This window comes from Neltuma alba, unplaced genomic scaffold (genome assembly GCF_004799145.2).
Source record: "Neltuma alba isolate B1F8T4 unplaced genomic scaffold, ASM479914v2 tig00011468_pilon, whole genome shotgun sequence".
Lineage (NCBI taxonomy): Eukaryota > Viridiplantae > Streptophyta > Magnoliopsida > Fabales > Fabaceae > Neltuma > Neltuma alba.
The window spans coordinates 91008-111269 of NW_021636138.1; the positions used below are offsets into that span (position 1 = coordinate 91008).

General features: G+C 30.3%; 1 protein-coding gene across 1 annotated transcript; it reads left to right on the top strand.

Annotated features, from left to right (window-relative positions):
• The first annotated feature begins 17499 nt into the window (after positions 1–17499).
• On the top strand, positions 17500–19054 carry LOC114713790 (AT-hook motif nuclear-localized protein 23-like). Its single transcript, XM_028898461.1, has one exon. It carries the CDS (start codon positions 17926–17928, stop codon positions 18775–18777), a length of 852 nt encoding a protein of 283 aa, XP_028754294.1. The 5' UTR covers positions 17500–17925; the 3' UTR covers positions 18778–19054.
• Positions 19055–20262: the final 1208 nt, after the last annotated feature.

The following is a 20262-nucleotide window of genomic DNA, read 5'->3' on the forward strand; positions in this document are numbered from 1 at the left end:
AATATATATATATATATAATACCAGTACGTGTATGTGTGTAATATTATACGCAGTATGGCTCTTTAATATGTTTGTTCTGATTCTCATGGGCTGCATCTCTAGTCCTTCATCTCGTGGGTTTGTCTTTTTATGATCCTTCTTCTTCTTCTTTGGATGGCCTGGTTCCTCTGAATGGGTCAGACGTAAGAGTGAGAGCCAGCCCTCCAGCTCCTGCCCCTCTCTTTCACGTCTCTGCCTCACTTACTCTCTTTTAACATCCCAGAGCGTTCAGTCAACGAAAGGCGCTTGAAGATCACGCGCCACCCTTTGCTGGGAGCTGAGAGAGAGCTGCACTGGCGGCAGATTAGGTTAAAGAACTTTTACCCTCCGGGATTTTAGGGTCTCCTATCTGTGTCTGTCGCCTCTTGCAATAACACAAATAATCGTCAGCAATCAGGAAAGAAAGATCACGTGTGGATATAACAATAACCAGAGAGGTCATAAATGATACTTCATGTACTACTTCTGAAACATGGGTACACTGAATTCTTTTAAGATGTTCGGTTACACTGTTAATGATCTTAATCATGAAATGAATGAAACACGAGAGAGATCAGGGCTGTGATTGTAACCGCGGCATGAAAAACCAATTCCCAATGGAGAAAACCGAGGGGGGGGGGGGGAAGAACTTAAAAAAGTGAAAGAGATAGAGCTGCCTCGTGGTCGACAGCTATCCGTCGATGTATTCATTTTTGACTTCAATGTGCTCCCACGTGATCTCTTCATCCTCATTGGCCTTATTTCAAATCCCAAAAGCTATAAATATATATATTTGTGCATAGGAGCAGGCATGTGGGTATAGTACATGGAATTTCTGATATGAAACTCCATGGAGATGCAGGAACAAGACTTTGTCTTCTTGTTTGCATACATGAATAGTACAAGTAAAGAAAAAAACAAGGGAAAAAGGAAAGTGTAGAATTGACCTTGTAGAGAGAGAGAGAGAGAGAGAGATCGGAATGACCTTTATAACGTGTGGATAAGGACAATTTTGATTTTGATTTGGCTGCTCCTTCCTCTACTTTGAATCAGTGATGGAGATTGGGGGAATAATTAATATATATGTGAGTACTAATTTCAGAGGTAGTGGTTACTGGTTAACCCCAACCACTCATGCCTAGAAAGATACTACCACCCCCCAGCCATAAATGTGCCTTAGCTTTCTCCATGCATACAAGTTTTACTTACCTGTATATATATATATAATAAAATATCCAGTACACATGTTTCCAATTAGCTCCGCTTAACCTAGTACAAATTTTGGTTCTTTAATCTTTGATCAATTTTAGAAATATCTCCTCCACATATTACGAGCCACTTTTGTACTTACGTAAGGACAAGCTTGAATTACTCACATCAATACATATATGCAGCTACTTGTCACTGCCTATATATGAATTAATCCCAGCCACCCATTCTCGAGTTCCTGTATTTACGCCTCAATTACGACCACTACTAATTACGATTAATAAATCATATATATACAATTGTATAGTGTATCTTTTGCTTGAATATATATGAAGGAATTAAATTATTTGTAATCTAGCTAATTTTTCTTCCCTTCATATGACACTGACCTAGATGGGTCCAGGCATCGAAAAAAAGTTTAGAAAATGATTATCGATTTCACATTATTTACAATTTGTAATGAGAGCAATTTGCTATAATAATTTAATATTCGATCGTGGTTATTCATTCAAGTATTTTATTATTGATCTTGCTTATTTAATTTGGTGTTCTGATGTTTTTTTATAATTTTTATCCATTCAACAGTTACAAATTCGAAGTTTATAAAACTAGTGTAGAGAGAAGAAACTTTATAAAATTATGATGAGTGTGTATAATTATATAACTTGAGATTTGATACTTTCTCCGATAGTCTTATGTAGTTATGGGAATGTACTCATATTTGTCTTGTCAAGACTAATCTGGGGAAATGTTAAATTTAAAATTATTAGATATATATTTAAATATTCTTGAGACCTCTTTCAAAGATATTTTTCGCCCTTTATATAGTCTAACTTCCACTAATAATTTATCATGCACGTTTGCTGATATCTTTATTTATGATTGGAAAAGAGATTGAGAAAGACACACATCGTTTTAATTAAAACACATTAGTTAGATAATAATTAAAATGTAGATAAATTAAGAATCCTCGTACAATGTTTGATATATGTTATATTTTTTTTTTTACCCAACAACTTGTAAGTGAGAGCCTATAATTAATTATAAAATTAAAGTTCCAAAAATGTGCATGCATGTTCCCTGAGTCCATAGCTTATGATTGCAATAGACAAGACCATCACTAACAATGAATGTGAATCATACTTTATTTACTCAATTGGATCACCCACTTTAAAAAACAATTTTAATAGCACAAAAGTATATGTCAGATCCAACCGTATAAAGGTTTTATATCACTTTAAGAATATTTAATTATATTTAATGTACTAAATTACCATATCAAATTGGTCAGTGCTCCACTAATCAATCAAAGCTTTTTCTAAAGCAATTATGTTCACTTTAGTTACCATATGGCCATCACAAAGATCCTAGATAAACATGGCAATTAAATCGTCACCTTAAATATGGTTATTAATTTAAAATAACAAATGTATTATATGATTGAGAAAACGGTCTATAAGATTTTAAGTAAATCTAATTAAATTCGAACACTTCCAATGGATGCATGTCCGTGGATTATAGTGCGATCCCGGAATAATGATAAGATTACTGCCATATGAGATCTGGAAATTGCGGGTTCAGATCCTGAAAAATCTGCTTGCAAGAACAAAACTACAGGCATATATCTCTTCCCAAAACCCTACCTGATGAGAGCTTTATGCACTATGCTGTCCTCTTTTATTTATATATATGTGTGTATATATATATATATATATATATATATATATAAGAGTCATCATCAGATTCAACTTTTGGTTGCAATGGAGGGTGGAAAGTGGCTAACTGATGCCCGGAGAAGCTTTTATTCTGGTGGTGTGTGACTTCACAATCCATTATCTTTGATTAAATTAATGACTTTAATTATAATTATACTTAGGTAAGTCACACGGTTCATTGTAAACGTCGGACCTTGTTCTGATCAGAAAGCAATATGCTCTTCCTTGTGTGGAAGCCTTGAATTGGTCGCTGTGGTAAAATAGCTTTATCAACCTCGGAAGATGCCAGATTGATTGATTGATGAACAAGGTTTAATATTTTAATGTTCTTAGAATTCAGTCGGACTGATCAATCAGTTTAACTGGTAAACGACCTACGAGAGTAATAACTAATCTGATTTGGGCTGTTTCCATAATTATTGATCTAGTTTAAATATCGGCCAATTTTCAATATCATTAACCCCAAACAACGACCGAGATAGAATTTTTTTTTTTAAAAAAAATCACTTACATATGATATGATCGATCTACCTTTAAAATTAAAGCTAAATACGTATATTTTGACTGAGTTTCTGCAAATTTATTGATCAATTTCAATTTTAAAAATATTATTTGACGTACATAACTTCACCATGTGTGTGTATCAGCAATTAATTTTAATCTTCCACAAAAACCGGAACAAAAGTTCAAAAAGTAGAATCACCACCTAACAGTTAAAAGAAAAACTATGATATAATATTTCGGCGACTTGACTAAGAACATATGCAGTTGTGCACCAAGGATTCAAGTTTAATTCTCCAAAAAAAAAAAACTATTTTTTGTTTTACAAGAATGATTTCCATGTGATGCTCATTGATAACATAATGTTGACGTTAAATCATAATTAAAGAATAATCAATAGGGTTGAATCTAGTGAAAAGAGCTAACTTTTCACAATGTGGCCGTATTAATGTTTGAGAGTATCTCATATAGAATTATCTCTAATATGAAGATATGTATGTGTGGCAAAAAAAATCATTAATTAAAGGGATAAGCAATGTGATTGTTAGATGCTTTTTGTAGTCATCAAAACTTGCGTTTCCTGAATAATCTTGCGGTTTTATTTCCCCTTTGTGGCCCTTTATGAACAGTTTACATTTTTCATTTGGTCAAGACAAGTAATCTATTTTGCCAATACTTGTTTAACATTGGTCATTGAAAATAGTTTTTTTTTTATGCATGACACATTTAATTTTTCTTAAAGATTAATTAGAGAATCTAAATAATATAGATGTAAAATATAGTAAGTTAGCTTATCTTTGTAAATTTTATTTATCTGCCAATTGGTGGTAGTGGTACTACACTAGCACAAAAATGAACAACTGAGCCGGTTAAAAATGACTTTTTAGATTAGATACGAAATCGATCTATATACAGATGATTTAGACTGGATGGGCAAATATTTTTAGAAGAAACTAGATTTGGAAATTTTGAAGAACCTAGAACAAATTTATATTTCATAAAATCACAACAAACAATCCAACAATATAATAGAAAATAGTAATAAACTATTCAAAAAGATCATCAAAAAACAGCCAAGTTTTTCAAAAACGATCTCAATTCATATCGGTTCGAACAATGTGAATAGATTTAATGAATTTAGGATGTTGGAAATTATTCAGAAAATTGATGCATGATCTTATAATAGTATATCTGAATGGGCATGGATCAAGGCAGTGACATGATAAGAGCTTGGGACAATATAGATCTGAATGCAAAGAGCACAGATTTAAAGGTGGCACGGAGGAGAAGATGAGGCCACATGAAAGAAAAGAGAGCCAGTCTTGATGTAGCCCGGGAATGAAACTGGAGAAGTTCTCTTGTGAGAGTTTAAGAAGATGAAAGCTTTAAGCAGGCATATTAATTAGTTGCAGAATTTGAACATACGATTTATAAGTTGCAATTTTAACAACTAGAAGATTCGCATTAAACTCCAGGCAATTGTTTGTTCTTTTAATGTTTTTATATTAGAAAAATACAAAAAAATGACTGTTAAATTTTAAAATTCCAAATCAGAAATTATTATAAAAAGTTGTCATTATTTACTTTTTAAATGTAATCATTTTCTTTATAAGTGTAGTAACCAATACTGATTTAAAATTTTAAAATTCAATAATCATTTTTTTGGGATTTTTTTATATTTATCTCAATAGAGTTTAGATGATAAAAATGTTACACTAAATTTATATAATTAAACGAAGATAGAATAAATTAAGTCACTTAGGACAAGTGGCAAATTATATTGAAGATGATGATACAAAATAGAGCCGGTATGGAGGGCTGGTTTGAAGAAAATAAGAATCATTTTAATGCGAACTGAAAACCTATAGCCCGCTACGGGCTAACCCGCCAGCCAATTTTTTATTTTTAAAAATTTTTATTTTTATTTTAATAAGAAATTTTTTTATCATTTTCACTTAAATTACATATAACTTTGTATTTTGTTAGAGATTTTAATTCTAAATTTACTTTCTCATTTTTAACTGTTTTATCATTTTTTTATACTAATAAAATAACTATTAATGATGAATTATATGTTCATATTTTAAATTTCAAAACTAATTTAATTATATAATTATATGAAAAACATAAAAATAAGAAGAATTTAGTTTATAAAAATTTATACTTTAATTCAAAATTTTTTAAATATATATATAAAATTTTTTTAAAAAAATATGGAGGCTGACGCAAACCCACCAACCCACTCCTTGGAGTAAGTGGCAAATGATATTGAAGATGATGATACAGACACAGAGTATAGGTAAAAAAGTTTTTTGCCAGAAGGTAAAAATTAAAACTTCAAAGATTCATAGTGTGAAAAGATGGTTGAAACTAAGATGGGAAATTATACTGGAACTAACTCAAATAATAAAAGTATTATGCAGTGTAAATATAATTTAAAGGCTAAAAAACCCAAAAAAAAAAGAAAAACAAAAAGATGAGAGGTTGAAATTAGAGTTAAAGTATAATTTTGACCCTGATCTTATTTTTCAGAGGCAATTTTGCCCCTAATATTTTAGTAGTACAATTTTATCCCCGATCTTATTTTTCAATTACAATTTTACTCCTGATCTTTTTTCTCAAGTATAATTTTGCCTCTGATCTTTGAGTACAATTTTGATCTAAGGGATAAAATTATATCAAAAAAAAGATCAGAATCAAAATTGTATTGTATCTGAAAAATAAGATTGAGGTTAAAATTATACGTTAACCCTTAAAATTAAGCTGGGAGAATGGTGGGTGCGACGGTGAAGGAGGGCCGTGGAGGGCGCGGGAAGGAAGAAGACAAGATTGGGACCCACGCTCGGCTGCATCATCTCCCACCTGCCCATTGCTTCCTCCTTTCTCTAAAATTTGAAATCCATTTCCCAACCTTTTCTACAATTAAGAATTTAAAATAATGACGATATATGTACTGTATTTTTTAACAAAAATAAAACTATTTTATAAATAAAAAAATTAACCTTAATATTATCAAATAATTTATTTTTTTAATTATTAAAAAATGATAGCTCTCATTAGAATTTTCATTTACAGGACTTATATATTTAATTTATTTTAAAAAGATTTAGCTTCTCCCCCTTAATTATTCACTATTATTACTAATTTTCGTTTTCAACGTAAGAGCTAAACAAAAGGTTTTTATTGTCAGAATAAGATGTTTGTTTTAATTCCAAACATAAAAATATAATTTATTTTCTCTTAAATTTATAATTTTTTTTAAAAATATTCCTCTTTATTATATTAAGGGGCAGTTATAATATATATTATTAGAAAAATATTTTAGAAAATTAATATATATTTATTACAAATAACTAATTTCTTTGATTTTTTTAATATTTGTAAATTAATTATTTATCTTTTATACTAAGAATCTCTAATTCTAATTGGTATAGCTGCCTTGTTAACCCAATTCATAAACCATGGTTAATCAGTGTCAACCAGTAATACCCACAAAGTTCAAAATTAATAAATTACTAATATCCCATAATCTATTCCCCACCTCAAGCGCTCCCCTAATTAAGTCCTCTATTAAACACCCACAGAAGCACGACCATTTTTAGCCACATATTTCCACGCGCCCTTCACATATTTCTCTTTCTGTTGCTTTTTCTAAAAATATTTATTTGTTTGGTCCGTCATAAGAACCTCTTTAGTGCCTGTTTGACATCACTTATTTTGAGCTTATAAATAGCTTATAAGCTCTATAAGCTCGATTGACACAATTGAGTCTGTTTGGATTAGCTTTTCTGCAATCGGGCTTTTGTCTGAAAAGCTACAATAAGCTATAAGCTAAAATTAACAGCTTATGACTTATAGCTTATGGCTTATAGCTTTTGAAATATGGAGAGAGAAAAAGTTAAGAAATTTATTACCTCTTTTGGTTCTTATTATAAGCCTCAAATAACTAATTTGTAGATAATAAAAAATCAGTTAAAATTAGTTGAAAGTAATGAATAAGTTAGAAATATATTTTTATTTTTAAATATGCTCCTAAAAATATACTTTTATTTTTTTATGTTTCACTTTATATTTAAAATATTTTTTTATGACTTCTTCATATTAAATTATTTTAATTTCATTATATTATGTGAAATTATTTTTTTAATTATGTTTCATTATTTATTAAAACTCATATCTATTTTGGTCATTTTACAACCAAACTTACTTTTACTCAATCATAATCCAAACAATCTTTTACCAATCTCACTTTTGCAATCTAGCTTTTCTGAACTCTAATTCAAACACAATTCAGCTTATCCAATTTAGCTTTTATCCAATTTCACTTCTCTATAAGCTACTTTTTAATCTGCATAGCTCGCTACTCCTTTTGTACCTTAATACAGTTTTCAATTTTTTGTTTCTTTTCCTAAATATACTCCATCCTGTTCACTGTGTAAGATATTTTCAACATATATCATGCATATTAAATAAATTCTTTTTTTTAATTTAAAAAGAAATTGATTTATTTTTTCAGTTTTATCCTTGCACATGAGTTGCACACCAACAATTTTTCATGCATGATCACTGATGGAATATGGGATAAGAAATAGTTATGATATGGGATAATTATGATCCTAGGATATTTAGATTTATTAGGATTTTTTATGATTTGATAAGGGTTAAAGGCTTTTCACCTCTCCTAACAAGTACTCTTGGTAGGATTCGAATTTATGCTGTCCTCCTAATCAAGATGAGGCCGATTAGATTTATTAGGATTTATGAATATTTTAGAATTTATTTAGATTAGATTTATCATTATTTTATTATTTTCATTATTAGGAGTAGTTATCATTATTTTTATTGTTATTTAGTATAAATAGATCTAGGGTTTTATAGATTATACTTAATTATTGAATAATATTACAATTATCTTTTTTTTTGGGTTTTCTCTTTTCTGTTCTTATTTCTTCTAATCTCTTTCCTTCTCCTCTCTCCCTTCTCTAATCCTTTGCCAGTTACTTCTTTTTATTTTACATAAATTACTCAACCCATATTAAAACATATAGGGTTAAAAACGAAAGCATGTTTCTTAAAAATTCGAAATGTCATGTGAAACAACATTCTTAAATAAACTGATAAATTTAACTTTTTCAGAGTAACTTCAAGAAATATTTTTTTTAATAACCAAACCATGCTAACAGCAAACTCAAATCTATTACAGTCATATAAACTAACTTACTATATAATAATGTTATCTGTGATAGAAAAGAACAACACCTAATTATACACCCTATTATGGATAAAAGAACTTTCATTAACTCATTCAAAAGCAGATCAAGTTAGAAAGGATCAATCTCATCTAATATGATTGTAAAGCAATGTATTATATAGCTCATAAATCAAAATAGTAAGACTAATAAATTCATAATAAACAGATCTATGATCCTAGACCTTTGGCCAACTATTAGCATCCATACCACAACAGAACAAATAAAAGGACACAAAAACATGATAATGGATGAATCATTCAAACACAAATTGTCCTATGATAACAATATACAGGAAACAACATAACTCATAGGTCAATGAGGTGTTACAAGTCGTGAGTACAGCTTTACTCCTCCTGAGCCTTCCTGACATCTCTTCTTTAAAGCTTCACTTGGAAAATGTTAAACAACGGGGTAAGACAACATCTTAGTAGCTAAATTCGCACCTAGCACACACATTAGCATGGGCTAGCGAGGTGTTAGGTGAGATATACAGAGTTGATAACAGTCAATAGACATTTATTTAATAGTTAAACTCACAACGCCCATATAAGTCAAATATTTTTGTCATTCTCATGCAGTTGATAATTTCATAAGAGATAACATACTTTTTATTTATTCAAAAGACATAAATATTAATAAAGATTTTATGTCATATACAATCTATGAACCCAAATCCACTATTATATCCTCCTTATTTCCACCGACTAGACCCATGGCTAAATTTTTTCTATTTGACTAGCTACTCTCATAAGTTCACCACACAAGTGATATGGACCAGCCAAATACCACAGAACACTTCGTGGACCATGGGTCCCCTATTGAAGAACTAGTGGGATGTCGTAGTCTCTTGAAAAACTAGTAGAATAATAATAGTGGCCAATCATATAGTTTCATGTGGAGGTCAATATCACATGGCAAGTATATAAATCTCAATAACTTCGATCATCTCATCCACAACCCATACCAAATACAAGTGATTCAAAATATTCAAACAGATATACACATACACGGGAACATAACTTATTAAAACTTTAACTCACGTAGCATATTTCAAAGATCAATTATTTCCAAACTCACTTTTTTCAGTTTCCCACAAAACAGTATCCTACAAGACAGTTTTTGCAAATAAAAACTTCATATAAAAGAATTTAATTATAAAAACCACTCACCAACATGCAACAGATAAAAATTCAGTTACCTGGTCTCCTGGCTAACATCAAATACAAGTGGGGGTTGTACTCAAATAGGCCATGATAGGGTTTATATCTATAAATAGAATTAAAACATTATCCTTATAGTGTTAGAGTAAGTTACTCATTAAGTTCTAGCCTTTAACTCCCTCTCTAACACATTCATCATTGCTTAGAATTTTAGCTCAAAAGGCTTTTTTAAAAGTTTGTAGTAAGAATATATATAATGACTTAGATTCAAACCCTAAGTTCTTTTAACTTATATTATCCTTTAATTATTAGGTTATATCATTAGAATCATCAGCTTTGTAATCTAGATAGAAAACCCCTATTTTATAGCTTATATTCTATGTTCGAAGAACTTAGACAAACATGTTTAATTTGAGTTAATTTATTCTCACCACAAAAGTCTAATTATTGATCCAACTATTGAAGTTAATGTCTTATATGTCACTAGTCTACTCTTGAAATTTTGGATTGATCTAATGGTAATTACTGGAGAACGAATTTAAAAACACTAATTTACTATTTAGAATTCTATCTACCAAATCTGAGAAAATAAGTTAAAAACATACACAATAACTTATAACTCAAAGATCCGATGGATGATCTAACCGTTAAAATTGACAAGTTGGATGTCCTAACCAAATTTCAGGCTAATCTAATGGTTCACAAACTCAAAACTAGCACTTTTCTAAGACTACCTCAAATATATACAAAAATTATTTGCTTACTCTTAACTCTACCTACTACCTCCTATATATATGCTCTTAAAACTCTCTCATTTTAGTATTTAGTCAATGTGGGACTTCTATATCAATGTTATGTTATTTATTTCTATAATATTACACACATTCACGTGCATAGAGTGGTGATTAATTAAATTTGCCTATATTTTAACCTCTAGTAACTTTTTGCTAAAAGATACTTATTTATAAATTTAATTAAATTCTAGACATAAAAATTTAGGATGTTACATCATGCATTTAAGACTAACAATAGTTTATAGAAAATGTCCTATATATGGATATGTGAGAGTAAATGCTAGACAAATTTCTAGGTATAATTAATACTTATTATAAAAAATACTTATCGCGTAAATGTCCACTCTTTACCATGGACACTTGATTAAAGATAAGAATAAAAAATAAAAAAACTAAACTTTCACATATTATATACGTTGTGATGTGTTTTTATTTGTGTAGTTTCTAAAATTGATACCTACACACTATACTAAGGAATGGGGGAGCACTATTTTTTTTACCTTAATATTAGGAAAGCTCAACAATAGTAAAAATTTTATTATATTTAGAAGTTTTTTACAGTATTTTCTCTTATTTTTCTCTCACTTTTAATTTCCCTATATATACTTTTAAAAGTCCAAGTCTTTTTATTGTTTTAATTCTTCTTCGTCTTGATACATGGGAAGTGGGATCCCCAACAAGAGCATTTAATAAACTCTAAGCACGTTAAAAACTTATTAAAATTTTGGACAAATTTAAGGATATCATCCACTTTAACTTAATTTCTTATCATCTGTAAAGCTAGGAAGTCTTCATAGTATAGTAAGGATCAAAGGCGGCACAAGATTTAAAAAAGCAGAAGATATTTCACCCACAAACAAAACACGATATTTCAGTTATTCTAAATATAGTAATGGTTCTTAATCACAATTTATTTAGGTTTGTTTTAATGTTCAATTTCAAAATATATTAAATTTTACTCATCCACTTGCATGTCTTTGGAAGAATAAAATAAAGGCGCAGGGAGAGTCTTTATCCCGTATTTTAATTTAATTTATTAGTACACCACTCTGTTTTCCTTGTCATTGTCATTACTCATTAGGCCCCCTCTTAAATATCATTAAAAAAAAGAACATTAATAACATATCATAAATAACATAAAGTAGTATTATGGTAGGTCACTTGTTTCATAATTTTTCACTTAATTAAATATATGGATTATATATATAAATGTATATAATGCATCTTTATTCTCTTTACAGGAGAGTCCGTAATATTGATTCATTTTAGAACTCAAGGAGAGCAAAAAGGAGGATGATCATTCCTTCCTTCTAATTAGTTTATTAGACTTTAAAAGAGGAAATACTTAACAAGGACATGTGCAATCACCCAGGTGTTCTTAATTACCCCCCAAGAAGGATAAATTAATCTTTAATAAATGGGATTATATTATATATTTGATTATATTATATTATAAAATAATGTATTCTTTAATCTTGAAAAATGTTACTATCTTTAGTTACAAAACTCCCGCTTCGATATGATACACTAAAAATAGAAACAACCGAATCATTAGTTTTTTTTTTTTTTTCGTCCGACAAAATTGTCCAACCTTAGCTTGCTCATTTATTATTTCTATACGACCTCATAGACTTATGCTGTTTAAGAATACCAACCTTCGATGCAGCTGCCTATTATGGCAGCGTGCCAATTAAATATTTTGATCAAATTATATGGTTTCCATAAATTGAGTTTAGTTAATTATATAAAGACATATTGTTTTTATATAAAAAAATTCCAATATCTGTACAAAGATGTCCTGGTTACCCATACGCGTAATAATAAATTTAATTTATCCAGATGTATAGTATTCAATAAACTAGCATATCTTTCAGATTTATTATATAATTTTTTCTCGTTACTGCATAAACTATATGCCATCCAGGTCTTAATGACATATATAATATAATTATATTAATAATTGTAGAAGAACATGATCCAATACAGTAATGATAATAGTTGTTTATAACCTTTTTAAAATAAAAATAAGGGATCAAATCATTGACTCAAAATCATGTTAACCTTTTTAACATGTTAACTTTTTAATATTAGTTTCAAATAAATTAGGCTAACTTTATCGAGATTTAGTTAAACTAAATTTGATGTGTCTCTTTTGCTTTAAATATTTGCTCTAACTGTTTTGAATCTGTTGACATAATTTAACTAATATATATCGCGCATATAAACCTACCCTCAAATTTATTTATTTTTTAAAGAAAACGTACGGCTGGATATTAAGGTCTTGATTTTTATTTTTTGGAAGAGCAAAATCAAGGTCTTGACCTTAAGACAGTAAAAACTGCTCTATAAATTATCATTCAATAATAAATTCATGAATATATTTAACTACTAGTGCAGTTTAAATGCCATCCACAAATTCACACACCAATATTTTCATATTATGGTCCAAATCAATGTTCTAATCTTAATATTGTTAGTCCCCAGTGATGATTTTTTTTTTATCAGTCATTGCTATGTTAAAAAATTACATTTAATGTCAAATTTTAAGAATGTCTTATCAACATATTAAAGTTTTGTTTTTATTGTTAATGTAACAAGCACTATTAGGATTAATAACTAAAAAGACACTCTATAAAATTAGTGTCGTTGTAACTCAAAGAACACCACCATACAAAGCGCCCCCCTTTAAGTCTTGTTTTAAGCGTAATTATGGTTTTGAATTTAAAATATTTGTAAAGAGTAAAAATAGATGCCTAAGTTATGAAAAAAAAATTTACATCTCGAGATCTTAAATTAATGGCAATTAAGATATTTTTATTTGTTGATATTGCAATGTGGTTTGCCCAAAACTAAGAACCAGTTAGTCAAATTAGCATAAATCGGTGTATGTGAATGCCAAAATTATAAAACATGATGAAATATATACTACATTCAGTCTTTAATATAAGAGCTAGTTGATTAATTCGTAGGGGTTAAGAAAATTAGTTAAGTTAGTTATTTGTAATAAATAAGATGTTATCTTTCCTAAAATACCCTTGCTAATAATGTGCATGAGAATTAACCTTGCATGAAAATCTTTAACATACGCAACCGCTATTATAAGAACTACTTTGGGAATGGGTAGATAAATATAAAATACAAAGTGAATTTAAGTTTTATATTTAGAATTAAACTGAATATTAAATTAGTTCTTATATTAAGAACATGGGGAGTAATAATCAAATTAAGAAAAAAGTGAAATGACATGAATATTGTTGGCAAGGCAGCTGATTAGCCTCTTTTTGAAAATTCAAACATTGAGGTGACCAGTCGATTGCATAAAAGGTATCCACGTTAATTTCTCACTAACCTGAGAGCAACAAGTGACAGTGAATATTCTATTAGGCAGGAATCCATATTACTAATTGTCCAAACTAGGTTTTTGTTTTGGAATTATTGAATTATATAGTACTTGATAGGACTTAATAGCAGAAATTGACTGAAATTTAGTTGAACAATTTTTTCGCCAAAAAAAAAACCATTTGAAGTTAACAGCTCATTGCATGATTATAATCTTAATTACTCTCTTTCACCAAATTCTAAGCCCTGAAACTAAGATGTGTTCTCCAAATTTTCGAGTATACAATGTAAGATCCATCATTAAATTGATTAATTCATCAGAATTTAACTAACAAATTTGCAAAATATAATCTTATAGAGAGTTTTGTTATCATATCGAAGCTAGGAATTCTGTCACACACACACACACACATATTTATATGCATCTCTTTTTGGTTAGGTGCTATATATTTCTAAACGCACATACTTTATGCTCAAATCTCATTATTGAGAGTCAATATCAATAAACAGAAATCTTTAAGAAAAATTGTCGCCTTTGCGGTGGAACATAAAATCTGGTAATTAAAGCCTATTTCTGCTACTTTAATAGCACCAAACTGAAATATATTCATGACAATTTTGTTGGGACGTGTTAAAAGTTCAGGTTGTTTGATTCTTCAGTGTATTAATTAGTTAAAAGTTTAATCATTAAATTTGTCCTAAAATAATAAATTTTTTCTATTTTTACCTCTGAAAAATGATAAAGTTACCTTTAGTGCTACACTTTGATTATCTCTCATCTTTCTCCTATATTTAATCGGGCAAAATTAAAAAAATTACACAAATTATCCTAATAACGTCTTATATTTTGGATCATAATTTTCTTTTAACTAATGTCTTATATCATGGACAAGAGCGGTACTTAAGTAAATCAATTTTTTAGAGGATACGCATTGCTTTGGCTCAAGAATTAATTTGATTAGCAAAAAATTAATTTTTTTTGTATTTTATCATTCAAAATAAGTGCGATAGTAGGATTCAAATTTCATTCAATTTTTCCCACTCAAACTGTTGCCCCTTAAGACACACACACACACACTATGGCATTTAGTGGTAATTAACTACTCCTCTTGTCCTATTTATTAGATAGAGAAAAAAGATATTTTTTAGTCCTATTTATAGGGCACTAAAATTTTTTTTTTTGTATAGATGTATAATTTTATCATTTATTTATTATTGTGTTAACTTTATTTACATGAAATATAGTATATATTAAATAGGGATAAAATTAGAAAGTTGGAGAGTTAATGAAATTTAAGGTTTTTCTTGAGTTTGTATAAAACATATTAAAAGTGACTTATAAATAGGATAGGAGGATCAATATATCATGGAAGCGTGACATATTATTGGATAATTTTGAAAATAATTATCAATAAGTAACGTGTATGATTAATATTTGTCTAATTAAATTATTTTTCATAAAAAAGGGAATGAAATGCCAATTTTAATGGTATGGTATGGTTAAGACTAGAGAGCTATGTCAGCATTAAAGCGATTAAGCGAAAGTTTCTCTCGAAGTATGATGTCAGAGTTTGGTGATATGTTTGTTTCAGTAATTTTTTTTAATGAAATTCTTTTCTTTTTAATTAATACACCGTTTTTTTTAACGAAATTCTTCTTTTTTATAAATTTTTTAATGAAATTCTACATTTGTATTAGAAAATTATGCTTTTCATTTCTATAAATTTATTTCATATTTCATTTACTTTTACAGTATACTCCTCTTGTCAAATAAGGCACTTCCAATATATTTTACATAGATTAATAAAAACCTTAAATTACATCAACTCTCCACTGAAATATAACAACTTTTTTAACTTATCCTATTTAATATATGCACTTTTTTTAAAATAACTATTTAGGATAAAATAATACATTCATATTAAAAATTTATTAAAGTAACTTATAAATAAAATAAAAAAATCTTCTATCTTTATTTTATAAATAGGACTAGAGCGGTAAAGATTTATAACCAATGTCTTTTAGCTTATGATGTTTACTTCCCGTAAGTAAAATCCTGTCGGTATTTTAATAATATTAGTAATATAAGCAGTTGATTATATATTTATTTTTACACTCTACATATATACGCAACTTATATCGTTTACATTAAAAAAATATAAAATGTCAATAAAAATAATATAATAAAATGAATTAAAACTATATTTATTAATTCTTAATTATATTGAGAAGATTATTTGAATTTTCAAATTCTCCCCAGTTTACAAATCCAACTCATTGTTGGCAACATGTTTTTTTTTTTTTAATGATTCAAGCACTCATATGAAGGGTTCAAATTCACTGGTAATAACCTTATGGCTTAGCTGGTTTAAAAAAAAAAACCGTATGGCTTATGGTTTAGTGTGTTCCTATAAAAGGTCACAAGTTTAATCTCATTTATAATCTCAACCATTAATGTCTATGACTCTAAAGCAATTTTTAAAAATATTTTTACGTAATTTAAGACAAAACTCTTTTATCATATTTACTTTGTATATTGTTAAATTATTTTTAAAATTATAGTTTGATTTTCATCCAAATATTGCCTAATTAATATCATTGGACTACAAAGTCCCGTTCTATGGCAACATATTCTAAGCATAATTTGCTCCTATAATTTACTCAAGAGGATGGCTTCAGCATGCTCCTTTCGGTGTTATTTATAAACTTCAATTTTGATAAGAGGCATGGTTTATATTATAAGCTTTAATTTGAGTTTGTAACATTCAATAATTCTTTTTTACTTTTATTTTTAATTATTTATTCTCTTTCTTTCTCGTATTTTTTCTTGTCACATTTTTTCACACATTCTATTTTACTCCTCTGGTCTTTAATATAGGACCTAATTGTTAAGTTGATTTTGATCTTAAATATAAGACATATTTATCATATTTATCAATTTTTTCTAAATTACCCTTATGGATACTTCCTCAACCATAATCAAGTAGAAGAGAGAGAGAAAATATTAAGGAAAATGATTATGGTGTTTTAGAAAAAATATATATTATATTTTTTATAATTAACTAACTTACCTAACTTTCTTAATATAATCAAATAAGTTAAATAGATCTTACATTAAAAACCAGAGGAGTATTATTTTTTATTTATTATAAAAACATATTTAAGAACAAAAGTATACATATTTCTAATATATTTATTATTTTAACTAATTATTTATTTTTTATAAATTAGTTATTTAAAATTTATAATAAGAACATGAAGGAGTATTAATTTAATATGTAGGGCTCATGGGGGCAAAGAATAATTTTTGTAGGGTTTTTTGGAATGATGAATTAAACATCGCGTGGTGAGCACGCTCTTCCTGGTAGGAGTGATTAACGCCAGTAGCCATTCTTTGGTCATCGTCCTTTCGAATAAGAAAGCGTATTAGCCATCTTCCCAACTGATTATTTTTTTACTGTCTTCTTTTTTAATATTTAAACTTTTGGTTGCCCAAACACATGACTGCGTTTTTAGCCCCTTGTCTCCTTCACCATCCCCTCTCTCTCTCTTCTCAGCTTCATCTTCATCTTCATCTTCTTCTTTCTTCTCCTTCTCGTCTTCTCTGAACTCTATCCATCGCCTGCACTTCTGTTCCTTTGTTTTATATATCGCTTATCAGATTCTCTATTTCAGACCTTCAATCTTTTCTTCGATAACTCTTCTTTCACTCCACCTCTCTTCCTTTCCCTTTCCCTTCTCTCTTTCCTTTTTTATTTCCCATCACTTCCCTTAAAATATACAAAAGCAAGCAAACCGCAAACCGAAACTACTGTTTCTTAAAAAAATTCCTTCGACTTGGATAGTATTTAATATCCCCTTCATCATAAAATTATTTTCCCTTTCGTTTCCTGTTTTCTTTTAATAATTTTATTTCTCTCTCCCTTTGATGTGCCTATGGCTGGTCTGGATTTAGGCACTGCTTCTCGCTTTGTTCCAAATCTCCACAGGCCTAACTTGCGCTTTCCCCAGCAGCAGCAGCAACACGAATCCGAGGAAGATGCGCATCGGGCCGATCCCTTTTCCAGCGACGACGGTCCCCACCAAGGCCTGGAGCTCGCCTCCACCGGACCCGGCGACATCGTGGCCCGTCGACCCCGCGGTAGGCCACCGGGCTCCAAGAACAAGCCCAAACCACCGGTCATAATAACCAGAGAGAGTGCCAACACCCTCCGAGCTCATATTCTCGAAGTCGGTAACGGTTGCGACGTGTTCGACTGCGTTGCCAACTACGCTCGCCGGAGGCAGCGTGGGATCTGTATTCTAAGCGGAAGTGGCACGGTGACGAATGTGACCCTAAGGCAACCAGGAGGTGCTGGAGCTGTAGTGAGTCTCCACGGGAGGTTCGAGATATTGTCGTTGTCGGGATCGTTCCTACCGCCTCCGGCGCCACCCGGTGCGACCAGCCTCACGATATACTTGGGCGGAGGGCAAGGGCAAGTTGTCGGAGGAAGCGTGGTGGGAGAGCTGAGGGCGGCGGGTCCGGTGATCGTGATCGCTTCTTCGTTCACGAACGTGGCGTACGAGAGACTTCCGTTGGACGACGAGGAGCAGGAGCAGCTTCAGATGCAGACAGCTGGCTCCGGTCAAGGCGGCTCCGGTGGCGGCGGAGGGAACAACTCATATCCTGACCCCTCTTCCGGTCTACCTTTCTTCAATTTGCCGCTTAATATGCCGCAGCAGCAGCACAATGTTCAGTTGCCGGTCGACGGCTGGGCCGGAAACTCCGGTCCACGTCCGTCCTTTTAACTAGAAAGAATGGTTTTTTTTTTGTGGATACGCATTAAGGTCAGCAAATTCATGGACTACAACTACTACTACTGCCCCTGTATGAGTTTATAATGCTTCCCTCACTCTCTCTCTTCATTTACTTCTTGATGATGTAATTTTGCGTTTTGAGGAGTTATAATTACTGTACTTGTCAATTAGCATCTCATTGTTTCCTCTTTATCCATTTCCATGAACCTAGCTATCTCTGAGCAGTTATTTCCTTTTCTGGAATGTTTTAAGGATTCATCTTTTAAAACAATCGCTTGCACATGCATTATTTACCTCATGTTTCAATGAAGGACTACTGTGGTTTGTCGTCCAAACATGAAGCAGTGTTTATAGCCACTCGTGTTCTTTGTTTTCCTTAGTTACCTTAGCTTCCCCTAATTTTCACAACAACTAGTACGCTTTTGTATTATTAAGTCATTGGTTTGACTAGGTTATCACAATATGATCATTATTAAATACAATTCTCGTGTTAGGTATTCCACTTGGGTTTCCAGAGAAGAAAAAAGTGGCTCTTTACAACATTAATGTTATATTGCCTTGACTAATTTGAATAAATTAAGAAAACTAATTAAATTAGTTATTTGTAATAAATAGGTATTGTATTTATTATAATATTCATGTTAATCAAGTGTATTGGTTATAATTACTATTATTACAAAGACTGTTTTGAAAAAAAAAAAAAGATAAACATGAGAGACAGAATGAATTAGAATTTTATATTTAGAACCAAAATAAAAATTAAACAAGCTCTTGTATTAAGAATTGGAAGTGGTATAACAATAGTGTTTCTATTTCTTGGCCATTAAATTTAGCATATAACTGTATTTGAATATAACATTCCTGATCGTCATGAAGAACTAGTATTGATTCTAAATAATCTTACATATCCATTTTCGTTTCTATATATCAATGCTGACCTGAGTAATTGGAGTGCTATTAATCTCTCCTCTTCACACTTATTTTCGCTGCATGTACAAGAAGAAAAAGGAAACAATGTCAAAAAATGGAAAAAAATATCTACTGTCTGATAATCTTCTCTAGTCTCTTGGTACTTCAATTAGGATTCTTTTTCTGGCAGTCGTTAATTGCCTCTGCATATTACATTTCATGCATCATGATCATCTTTAATTTCATCTTTTATATTCTGGATTACACACACAGAGATATAGATATAGAACTACGCGCGCGCGCGCGCTCACCGCAAAACACACAAGTGAGTCTTTAAATCGCTTCCTTCTCTAGCTATTTAGTATCAACACTAGCTGCCATCTGATTATCTGGAATGGAAGTATAGGTTTTGTTTAATCACTGACGCATACTTTTGCTCAACTATCTATCTGTTCTGAATCTTCTGCTGGTCATCCAAAACAAACCAGGTGATTCTGATCTGCCTGCAAGTACTTGCCCTAGAACCTCAGCCTTGTGACTTCCAAATATATCTTTAATCTGGTTAAG

What these genes read in the sequence shown, in the direction of transcription:
- LOC114713790 (XM_028898461.1), top strand. Translation starts at nt 17,926, where the DNA reads ATGGCTGGTCTGGATTTAGGCACTGCTTCTCGCTTTGTTCCAAATCTC.